We start from the raw sequence: 12,027 nt of genomic DNA, 5'->3' as shown, positions 1-12,027 counted from the left end.
TCAGCATTAAATACCCAAGGAGAGGTTTTTTCATCTTGACTCAAAGCAGGCTCTCAGCTTCCATGGTTCCTCTTACATGGTTGTAGCTCCTGCCTGAATCTAACCAACTGCCATGTGAGTCCAAAGGAAGACATCTCCCAGTTCCTTGTCCAGCTCTCCATACAGTTCCTGTTCCATACTGAAGCTCACAGTGTCTAATCCACCTCAAGTTCTTCACAGTTTCTGTTCCTGGAAAGACAAAGCTTAACCAAACCACAATAACATCCATGCACATTGTTGGCATCTCATCAGTTCACTTTCTGTCTGTGAAACCAACATAGACCCAAAACAGACAAAGTACCAGCACCACAGTCATGCTTCCTCAATCTTCAGCATCTCTGGCTGGCTCTTAGAAGTTCTTAGCAGCTCTCAGAAGAAGTTGGTAGCTCTTCAGCCTGGTTCTCAGAAAAGTCTCATCAGAAGTCCCCATAAGAAAAGTCTCAGCAGAAGCTCCAGTTGGCTCTCAGAAGAAACTCTGACACCATAAGCTCCATTCTCAAAATCAAAATCACTTTCTCCAGCCTGGGCTTCTCCCCCTCAGCCTCCATGCTGCTTGCTCCAAGAAGTTCTGATTCTTCAGCTTGTGCTTTTCCTTATATAAGGTATTAGCTACTTCCTATTCCAGTTCCTTCCTGTTACATCAGGAAGTCCATCCCACTGTGGGATTCATAAGTTATAGGTCTTAATACCTGACACAATTGTGAGCTTGGAACTAAGTGCTAAGTACCTGTTAGCTTGCCAATACTAGGAGATCTTCAAAATCCATTACTATTACATGGGCACAGTTCCAAACCTCTCTCCCACATGGTTGTATTCAGTTCAAAACTCTCCTAATAGTGCATTAGTGTCCCCATTGTTGTTCCAATTTTTCCTCATCCTTCCTGCATCTGTCATTTTCCTTTTCAGTCATATATATTAGCTAATCTGATAGGCATAGGTTGATACTTTAGAATAGTTTTCATTTCTCTAATCAATAGTAATTTAGAGTATTTTTCCCTATGACCATAGATAGTTTTGATTTCTTCTTCTGAAAACAGCCAGTTTATATTCTTTGACCATTTAACAATTGTGGAATGACCCATATTCTTATAAATTTGACTCATTTCTTTGTATATTTGAGAAATGAGACCTTTATCAGAGGACCTTACTGTAAACATTTTTCTCAGTTTCTTTCTAATTTCATAATTACCCATTTTTTAAATGTAAAATATTTTTATAACCTTTCAATGGCTCATAATATGTTAAACATAAATTTTCTCACATTATTTGTTACTTGAATTTGTAGGTTGTTTGTAATATTGTCTTATTTGCTTTACATGTGAAAGAATGTCACAGCCTCAAGAAAGATGATTACTTAGAACACGTAAAGAATTTCACACTTACACATTTTCATCATTAGACTTTTATAAAAAACTAATATTCTTATATTAAGTTTAATTCTCACAACCTGTTCTTTAACTTACTTTGAATTATCCTTCCTCTGACTCTCTCACTATAATTTTATTTGTTCTAAAACAAGAAACTTAGCTTCAACAAAACTGTTCTGTACACTAACCTTGATTGTTCCTGCCTTGTATCTTTAAGCATACCAGCAATTTGCTTCCCTTTCCATCAATCTGTATTCTTTTCAAGAGACAGTATCTAGCTACACATCAGAAGATCATACTCAACATTGTCATCTTGACATCTGCCCTCTTACTTTTGTTTGGGAATAGTAAAAATTTTATTCTACCCTAATTACAGAAAAGAATAAAAAAATGAACTGTCCTATGGATCCACTCACAATATCTTTGATAATCTAAACACCTACTCATTTTCCTGCCTCCCACTCCTCTTTATATATTATGCCTCTATTTGGATTTCAATTCCTTGAAATCAGGAACTGGTTTACTTTTGTTATTTTTTCCCCAGTGCTTATCAAAGTGCCTGGGACATACAGTAGTAGGTTCTGAATAAATACTTCATCAAATGATTCATTTGTTCATTCCACATGATATAGTGGAAAGAATGCTCTGGTTTTTACCTCATCATTCATTTGAACTTATTCTTTCCAATGTTGCTCGTGATCTCTTAATTGCCATATCTGATGGTATTTTCTCAGTCCAAATCCTTCTAGATGTAGCTGCTGCATGTGATACTTTTGACCTCCATTTCCTCCTGGATATTCTTTCTTCTCTGACTTTTCATGACAGTTATTTTCTCCCTGTTCACCTTCCCCCTGTCTGACCTCTCTTAGTCTCCTTCGGTGGCCCATCATTCATCATGTCTAACCGGGTATTCCACAAGAATCTTTCCTAAGTTTATCTTCTCCCTCTATATATACTCTCGGTAACTTCATCAGCTACCATGAGTTTAACTAGTAACTTTTTCCAGATAATTTCTTATCTGTACAACCATCTCCTAGTTTCTCCCCGAGCTTCAGTCCCCCATTACCAGTTGCCTATGAGACATTTAAACTGCATGTCCTACCTAGAGCCATTTTAACTGAACATGCCCAAGACTGAACTTACTATCTTTATTCCCAAACCCTTCCTTTCCCAAACATCCCCACTACTATTTAAGATATCATCACCTTTCCAATGTTTCAGGTTCAGAATCTTGACATTATCCTCTGTACCTTACTCACATATCCAATCGACAAATCTCGCCATTTCTACCTTCACAACATCTCTTGCACCTTATTCCTTCTCTTCACTCATACAACTACTGCCTTATTTCAGACCCTTGTTATTTCTAAGGTAGATTTAAATAACCTCCCAATTGGTCTCCCTGCCTCAAGTTTCTCACCACCAGTCTGCTCTAAACACTGCTGCCAAAGTAATTTTCTTTAAGTGCAGATCAGACTCCCCTATTCACCCAACTTCTCTCTAACATCAAGTATAAACTTTTCTGTTTAGCTATTGTAGTCCTCTACAAACTTTCTCCAACCTATCTTTCTAGCCTCGTCGCACATTCTTACTCTTCCTCCTGAATTCTTTGATATGGCCAAAATATATAACACTTAATTTCCTATGTGCTTCTGCTTTGGCTGTCCCTAATGCCTACAAAGTTCTGCATCCTTCCATCTTCTGCCTCTTTATTTCCCTAGTTTTCTTACAGGTTCAAATCTCTCCTTGGACAGGGGGCCTAGTTCTTCTATATACTTAATTCTTCAAATATTGTCTCACTCATTAGAATATATACACCTTGGGGACAGCTAGGTGGTGCAGTGAATAGAGTACCGGCCCTGGAGTCAGGAGGACCTGAGTTCAAATGCAGCCTCAGACACTTAACACAAAACTAGTCGTATGACCTCGGGCAAGTCACAACTCCAATTGTCCTACCTTCCCCCCTCCAAAAAACAAAAACAAAAAGAATATATGAACTTTGAGGGCACAAAACGTTATTTGTTTTCCTTTCCTTGTATACTCAATACATAGCACAGAGTCTAGCACATTGTGAACCCTAATCAAAGCTTGTTGAGTGACTGGACTTACCAAGTTTAAGTGACTGCAAGAACAAAATTTACATTGATAGAAAAAGGGAATCAAAAGGAGGAAATGGCTTAAGGTAGATTATGGGTGTTTTAGAGTTTAGTCATTTTTCAGCCATGTCCCATTCTTTGTGACTCCTTTTTTTGTTTTGGTTTGTTTTTCTTGGCAAAGATCCAGGAGTGGTTTGCCATTTCTTTCTCTAGATCATTTTCTCTAGAAGCAAAGAAGGTTAAATGACTTGCCCAGGGTCATACCACTAGTCTGTGTCTGAAGTCAGATTTAAACCCAAGAAGAGGAGGCCTAATACTCTATCCACTGCACTACCTAGTTGCCCTAGATTGTAGGTAATAAAGATAATTACAGTGTGAAATAATGGTCTGTTTATCTTGAATGGTTGGTGGAAAATTCTAATAGAAATATCTAGAAGGCAAGTAGAATTACCTCAAGATGAAGTAACTGAGGTCGCAATGAAGGTCATATAAATGCTTCATCTTTTATTTTTTTTCTCTTACAAATTAAAGGTGCCCTTTGAGTAGAACATATTCTTTTCTCCAAAAAAGCAAGAGTTTGAGAGATACTTATCCTAAATTTTAACCAATTAGTTGCTGCTTACTCATTTGAACTTTAATAAGTTTGCCCTCCTTTTATTAACAGAAGTTATATAAACACATTTTCTTTATTATTAGTTTAATAATGTCACCTCCAAAAACTTTAATGCAATGGTGCTTAGTACTTTAATAATAATGGCTATGTTTTTATGTTCCTCTGTGTTTCTCCCCTAAAAGAAATAATCTTGATTGTCTTTGCTATATGCTAAATGTACAGTACAAAAAGAAGTCTGCTTCTGTGGAGAATGAGCCAAGAACATTTTGTTCTGTCTTTACAATGAAATGCAGATTTCCCATTAAAAGGCAAATCCATCATTTCAAACGTTTGAATAGGATAGTACATTAAAAAAATAATTCCAGCTGCTTAAAGTTAGGACATTCAAAAAGTCCAATTGAAGAGTATTTGTGGGGTCCAAAGCAATTTTCATTCAATTATGAAATGGATAAATTTTCATTCACTTCAGGCTTTTACTTCTTAATATTTTGTTCTGAAATAGTCACATGAGTATTGATAGGCATTTGGACTCAGAGAGTCCATATAATATTTAAATGATCTATTTCACTTGTATTGTTCTAATTAAAGATAGCTTTATGTTTGCTAAAATAGTATTTATGATTGTACAAAAATGATAATTTTACTGCAAAAGTTTCCTTCTTTGTACATAAGCCTGACCTTTTCCTATTTCTTCTCTCCCCCTTCTTTATCTTTTGTAAAGTCATTCTCTTCCAGGCTTATCACATGATCATGAAGCAGTTTCCCTCCACAATCACTTCTGCTCTTGGGGTAGTAACATGAAATGCTGCCACTAGCCTATTCCCATGTTTTTAGGTATTTCAGAAAGTTCTGTTCAATTGTTGATGAACTTTCCCTGCTTTATTTAGAAATGAAAAGCAATAAAGCTAGTGTCATTCCTTGGAGGGTATCCACATGGAATCCATATGTTATATGATATTCACATGTTTATAAGTGCAAGAAGATGGGTAGCTATAACTACTTAAGGTTAGTGAGATTATTTTTGTCCAATTTTCAGATATTTTAAGACAAAAAAGGGAGTCATGAGTGGTGAACCTGAGCTCTCTCTAGTGGACTACAAGCTTGATATTAGTCAATAGTGTGATATAACTGTGAAGAATGTGAATTTAGGCTTTATTAAGAGAGACATAGCTTATTGAAATAAGATTGTAATGGTCCCAATGTACTCTGCTTTGGTCAGGCCACATTTGGAATATTGTGTTCAGATCTGGATGCTGTATTTTCAGGAAGGACATTGATAAACTAGAAAATTTCCAGAAGAGGATAAACCAGAATGGTGAAAGTTCTTGGGATTATGTGATCTGAGGACTGACTGAAGGAATTATGGGAGAGACATAATTATGTCTTCAAGTTTTTGAAAGGCTGTCATGTGGAAGAATAAATAACAGTCAATAAAAATTTATTAAGCAGTTTCTATATATGCCAGACACTGGGCTATACACTATTGATAAAAAAAAATGCGAAAAGAAAACAAAAGTAGTCCCAGCCTTCAAGGAGGTATTGATTAGACCTTAAAGTCTAATAGGGGAATACAATACACAAACAAAAGAAAAAACTGAGGACATGATGAGGAAGCCAAAGAAGTCCAAAGTGAGTGCAACTGGGTGGGAAATAAGGAGATGCCTTCATAGTAGACTTGCTCTGTTGGACCTCAGAGTGTAGAAGTAGAAGGAATGGGTGGAAATGGCAAAGATATTCACTTAAAGCTGATAGCAGGGAGAAACATCCTCATCATTGAGCCACCCAAAAGTAAAATGTGCTTCCTCAGAAAGCAGTGGGTTCCCTTTATTTAAGGTACTCAAACAAAGAGTTCAGGACCACTTGTTGACTATGTTGTTGTGGGCATCTTTTTTAGGGATGCATTAAATTAGAAGGTTACTGATGTTCCTTTGATTTCAGAAATCCTTTGTTTATGACTATATATACAAATGAACTATATGCTGCTTTTTTTGCTGCGTTTTGCCTAGTCCATTTGTCTTTCATTACAATCTCTTGTTACATAATCAATTTGAGAATAGGGACTATTTTGTTTTGGGTTTTGCACCTCAAGCATTTAGCGTGATACTTCCATAAACTAGGTACTAACAAATATTTGTTGGTTTGTAATTGACACATCTCAAAGATTCCCAGTGAGGTGGTCTGACAGTCTGACAAAATATAACAAAACCAAAATACATTTTGAGGTCAAAAGTTTTCATAATAGGACATGTGTTTTATTCTATGTTATACATGTATTAATATGATAGATATTTATGAATAAGGTAGAAATTGATGTTCTCTACATGAATAATATATGTAAAAAGTAATAAAGTGTTACACAATAATAGGAATTATCATTGGTTTGGTAGAAATGGTAGTCCATTTATTTTAAATCAGCCTAAGGGGTAGATTCTAATATGGGAATCCCTCTGCTAGAAAATTGTAATATGGAAAAATACCTCAGTGAAGTTCATCTTGTATTGACATCCTTAAATTCTAGCCTTGTTATGACTAAGGCTCTCAATTGGATAATATCTACAATGTTTCTGGTTCATCAAAGGTCAGTCCAAAATGGAACTGGCAATTATCAAGGTTCCTGTGGTGAATATTTAGTTCTTGCCTACTTGTTTCTCTGGGGTAGCTAGGAATCGGCATTTATGGTAGCTATGGACCTGAGCTAATAATATTGTAAAGGAAATTTTTCTGACATTTCTTACTGCTCCTACTGCATGCCAAGATAAGTTCTAAATGAGTACATTACTTATATATAAAGAGTAATGTTATAAAATCAATTAGGGATCAAGGAAGAAATTGCTTTAAGATCCAAGGATAGAGAAAGACTTCATATCCAAACAAGAGATTGAAAGGATCAAAGAAGATAAATGGACAATTTTGGTTACATAAAATTTAAAAATTTAAAGGTTTTTACACAAAGAAAGTCAAAAGGTCCTTGCAGCAAATTTCTCTGATAAGGATTTCATTTTCAATATATCTAAGGAACTGGTTCAAATTTATAGGAACAGTCATTCCCCAATTGATGTCATTAAGGGATGTGAACTACCAGATTTTAAAGGAAGGAATCCAAGCTTTCTATATCTATATGAATAAAATGCTCCAAATGACTAATAATTTTAAAATGCATAGCCTTCAGGTGGGTAAAGCTGACCCAAAAAATGGCAAATGTTGAAGACGCTATGGGGAAGCAGGCATATTAATATGCTTTTGGTGGATTGTGAATTATTAGGGCAATTCTAGAAAGTCACTTGGAAGTGTTTCCCCAAAGTTATTAAACTGTGCATATCCTTTGACCCAGCAACACCCAGCAATTAGGCCTCTATTCCCCCAAACATCAAAGAAATGAGAAAAGGATCCATATGTACAAAAATATTTACAGCAGCAAATTTTTTTGTGGCAGGAAAGAACTGGAAAATAAGGAGGTGCTTATCGATTGAGTAATGGTTGAACAAATTGTGGTATATAAATATAATGGAATACCATTATACTGGAAGCAATAATAAAAGAGACACTTTCAAAAAAACCTAGGAAAACTTGTGTGAAATGATGCAGAGTGAAGAGAATAGATCCAGAACAGTTTTCATAGTAATAATAATGTTTGAAGACAAAGAATTTAGTCTAAAAAATTCTTATCAACATAATGGTGAACCACATTTTTGGAAGATCCGTAATGTAACATGCTACCTATTTCCTGAGACATCTTTTTTTTTTCATGGGGTCAATGCAGGAATCTGATTTGCTTGAATATTCATATTTGTTACAAGAATTTTCTTTTTTCTTTTCCCCTGAAGGGAGAAAATAGATTTTTGTTAATTAAAAAATTAAATTAATTTAAAATTTTAAAAAGTCTTGCCAACTACCACTACATTTTATAAAACCAACTTTGGAGCATTGGCAAACTACTTCTTCATTGTGCATTCCACTTTCTTAATTTCTAAGAATGATTTATTGAAAAGAGAATTGGTTCTAGTTAGCTTCAGTCTGCTTGTACTCTATTTTTCTAAATATGTCAGCCATTTTCACAAATAATGTATTGAGCTCAGATTTCATTTCTGACCCATCTAAAAGAAAACCATATCTGAGTGTACAAGGGGTACCATATACTGTTGTCCTCGTGTTTCCAGTCATTGCCAGCACTGGCTATCAAAACTGCTTATGCTGCAAATAAAATTTGAAATGAAATCCATCTGGTGTTTCTCATTGAATTAGGACCAGAACATTTCTTTTAAATATTAACAGATGGTTAAATTCTTAATATCAAACTAACATTTTAAAACATCTGAGGGGACCCACTAAAAGGGGGAAAGGATAGAGGGCCATGTGTTTTTTCCATTCCCAAATGCTATACTTCCCCTCCCCCTATCCTTCCAAGCCACGTGTCAAGGATCATTAGACTTCTATCTGAAGTATTTCTTTATTCCTTAGTAGCTGTGTTTAGGTATCAAGGTAATATAATCAAATAACTCTGGGGATATGTTGCTGTTGGCATATTCAAACAAGTTTTATTAGAACAAATTTTTTCCTTGTGCTTTTTTTCTATAGGAAAAAGAAAAGAAATACATGCTTCCCTTGGACAACCTGAAAGTTCGAGATGTGGAAAAGAGCTTTATGTCTAGCAAGCATATCTTTGCACTTTTTAACACAGAGCAAAGGTAAGAAAATAAAGGACATTTTCCTTTCATGAATTTACTAAAGCTGACTAAAATTCAAAAGGTATACAGATACATACACATATAATCCCATTATTCCTACCTCTAAACTGGTTGACTTTTGAGGTTTCTACTTTCATTCAGTTTATTTTTATGTCCTCTCCACTATAAAGGGTTTTAGCATTCTCTTTTTTAGGTTAACTTTTTGTTAGTTTACTTATTTATTTGTTTTTAGTTTTAACATTCACTTCTATAAGATTTTGAATTCTAAATTTTCTCCCCCTCCCTCTATTCCTCCTTCCCCAAGACAGCAGGCAAAATGAGATAGTCTATACATATGCAATCATATTAAACACATTTGCACATTAATCATGTTGTAAAGAAGAATTAGAAACAAAGGGGAAAACCACGAGAAAGAAGAAACAAAAAAAAGGGAAAATAGTATGCTTCGATCTGCATTCAGACTCCATCTTTGTTTCTCTGGATGTGGATAGCATTTTCCATCATGAATCTTTTTGAATTGTCTTAGATCCTTGTATTACTGAGAAGAGTTAGGTCTATCAAAGTTGGTCTTTGCACAATGTTGCTGTTACTGTGCACAATGTTCTTCTCCTTGTTCTGCTCACTTTACTCAGCATCAGTTCATGTAAATCTTTCCAGGTTTTTCTGAAGTCCACTTGCTCACAATTACAAAACCCTTTTCCCACAAATAAAGTCAGATCTAAATAATTGGGAAAACATCAATTTCTCAAGGGTAGGTTTAACTAATGCAATAAAGAAGGCAATTCTACCTAAATTAATTTACTTATTCAATGCCATACCAAACGTTATTTTATAGAGCTAGAAAAAATAATAACAAAACTCATTTGGAAGAACAAGAGGTCCAGAATATCAAGGGAAACAATGAAAAGAAATGCAAGGGAAGATGGCCTAATTGTACCACATCTAAAACTATATTATAAAGCAGCAGTCATCAAAACTACTTGGTATTAGCTAAGAAAAAGAATGGTAGATCAGTGGAATAGTTTAGGTACACAAGACAAGTAGTCAATAAAGATAGAAATCTACTGTTTGATAAACCCAAAGACTCTAGCTTATGGGATAATAACTTACTATTTGACAAAAACTGCTGGGAAAACTGGAAAATAGCATGGCAGAAACTAGGTATAGATCTTACACCATATACCAAGATATGGTCAAAATGTGTACATGTTTTAGACATAAAATGGCAAGACTATAAGCAAATTAGGAGAGCAAGGAATAGCTTTACCTGTCAGATCTATGGAGAACAGAAAAATTTATGACCAGACTAGAGATAGAGAACTTTATGAAATGCAAAAGGGATAATTTTGATTACATTAAATTTAAAAGGTTTTGCACAAAGGCAATGCAACCAAGATTAGAAGGGAAGTAGAAAGCTGGGAAATAATTTTTATATGCAGTGTCTCTGATAAAGGCCTCATTTCTAAAACATGTAGAGAACAGGGTTTTGGTATTCTTTTAAGTATGAGAGGTATTTCTAAATGTTGTCTTATTTTCTCCTGCCTTCCAGAGAGGGTCACTCTACATAAAAAACTTTCTTTTACCTGAATTTAGAATTTATGTGCTATTAATTAAAATGCAAGGTAACAATTAAAAGTATACTAGTCTTATAATCAGAAGACTTGGACTTATATCCTGTCTTTACAAAATACTAATTTTGAAAAATTCTTTACTCTGAGCCTTGTTTTCCTCATATTTTAAAAGAGGGATAATAATACTGCTGGCTACATCACAAAAACATTTTAAGAATCAAAGTAGTTTACGAATATAAAGTTGTTGTTAAAGGCAAGGTTATATTTAAGTTGTATAATTTTTATCAATATTAATATCATTGTCAATCACAATGCCTTCATTTCATATATTAAATTGCAGGTGTCAAAAATAGCCCATTAATATAGATAGATAGATAGATAGATAGATAGATAGATAGATAGATAGATAGATAGATAGATAGATAGATAGATAGATAGAAAGATAGATAGATAGATAGATAGATAGATAGATAGATAGATAGATAGATAGATAGATAGATAGATAGATAGATAGATCTTACATAAGATATACGTATATTTCTCTTATATAAGATGTATATTGTAATAATGTTCTGTCTGCACAGAGCTTCACAATTTCTGAAAGCCTTTTTACTTATAGTGTATATGTAAAAGTGGAACTTTTATGTTTACTTTCAAAGATATGATCATAAATATTCACAGTTATTGCCCCCAGTTTGTGAAAAACACAATCACCCTCCCCCCTTGCACCACTAGTCTCTGGGGAGGTAATGGGGATTGGGGTCACAGTTTAGTTCAAGTATAATCTGAAGCTTAGAGTATAATCTGAAGCTCCAGGTCTCAAACCTATCTCAGGATCGAGTAGAGGCATAATGGTTGGGTAATTGCCCCACCTTACCGGCAATCCTGGAACCACTGGCACCCTGGCACGTAGGGATGTCTATGCCCATTTCTCTTAGCTGGGTTGAAAGAGAGATAAGCAGAGAAAGACAAATCTCTCCCCTCTCCCTCATTCATTCACTTTAGTTCTGACTTGGAAAGATGCTCAAGGTAATGTGCTGATTGTTCTATATCAGTATTTCCTTCTGGATAGTAGTTTCATATATAGACATGAAGGTCACTATGAGCTTCATACCAGCATTGTTCAATTAGAAAAAATGAAATAAATAAAATTTAAAAGTATGGAACATGTAAAATAGTTGTGAAACTAGGAAGTTTTTTTTTTTTTTGCTTTTGATTTTTAGAGGGGGTAAGGCAGGGCAATTGGGGTTAAGTGACTTTCCCAAGGTCACATTGCTAGTAAATGATAAGTGTCTGAGGCTGAATTTGAACTCAGGTCCTCCTGATTCCAGGGCTGGTACTCTATTCACTGCACCACCTAGCTGGCCCTGGAAGTAATTTTTAATGGGAAAAGTTAACAGGCACAAAACTGAGTAATTCTACTTCTGAGTCAATTATGAAGGAACATCAACATCAATTTGTGAAATCTGATTATTTAAAAGTGCTTCTAGACTTCCTTGTGTCTCCATTTATAATTGAACAAAAGTAATTTATTAGGTTGACGGACTGATCCAGAGTCATCACACAGTAAGACAATGATTGAACAAGGGACCAAAACTCCTTCCTTTGACTGTAGCCTGTTACTCAGAAGTGACTCACTATTTGTAATTTTTATTT

General features: G+C 34.8%; 1 protein-coding gene across 5 annotated transcripts in view; it reads left to right on the top strand.

Annotated features, from left to right (window-relative positions):
* Nucleotides 1-12,027, top strand: part of DNM3 (dynamin 3) — a 708,993-nt gene that overhangs the window by 459,748 nt on the left and 237,218 nt on the right. For all 5 annotated transcript variants that reach the window (XR_011163889.1, XM_069065578.1, XM_069065580.1 and 2 more), the window contains one exon: nucleotides 8,691-8,800. Coding sequence is in view for 4 of the 5 variants with exons in the window: in XM_069065578.1 (XP_068921679.1) it covers nucleotides 8,691-8,800 (110 nt within the window). In the remaining variant the exon portion in view is untranslated. The remainder of the gene's footprint in view (nucleotides 1-8,690; nucleotides 8,801-12,027) is intronic.

The sequence above is a fragment of the Petaurus breviceps genome, unplaced genomic scaffold (genome assembly GCF_028583685.1).
Source record: "Petaurus breviceps papuanus isolate PSGF00001 unplaced genomic scaffold, PetGlider_PUasm1.0 90692, whole genome shotgun sequence".
NCBI lineage: Eukaryota > Metazoa > Chordata > Mammalia > Diprotodontia > Petauridae > Petaurus > Petaurus breviceps.
The sequence above is the reverse complement of the archived record's forward strand: the minus strand, read 5'-3'. Positions and strand labels throughout refer to the sequence as shown.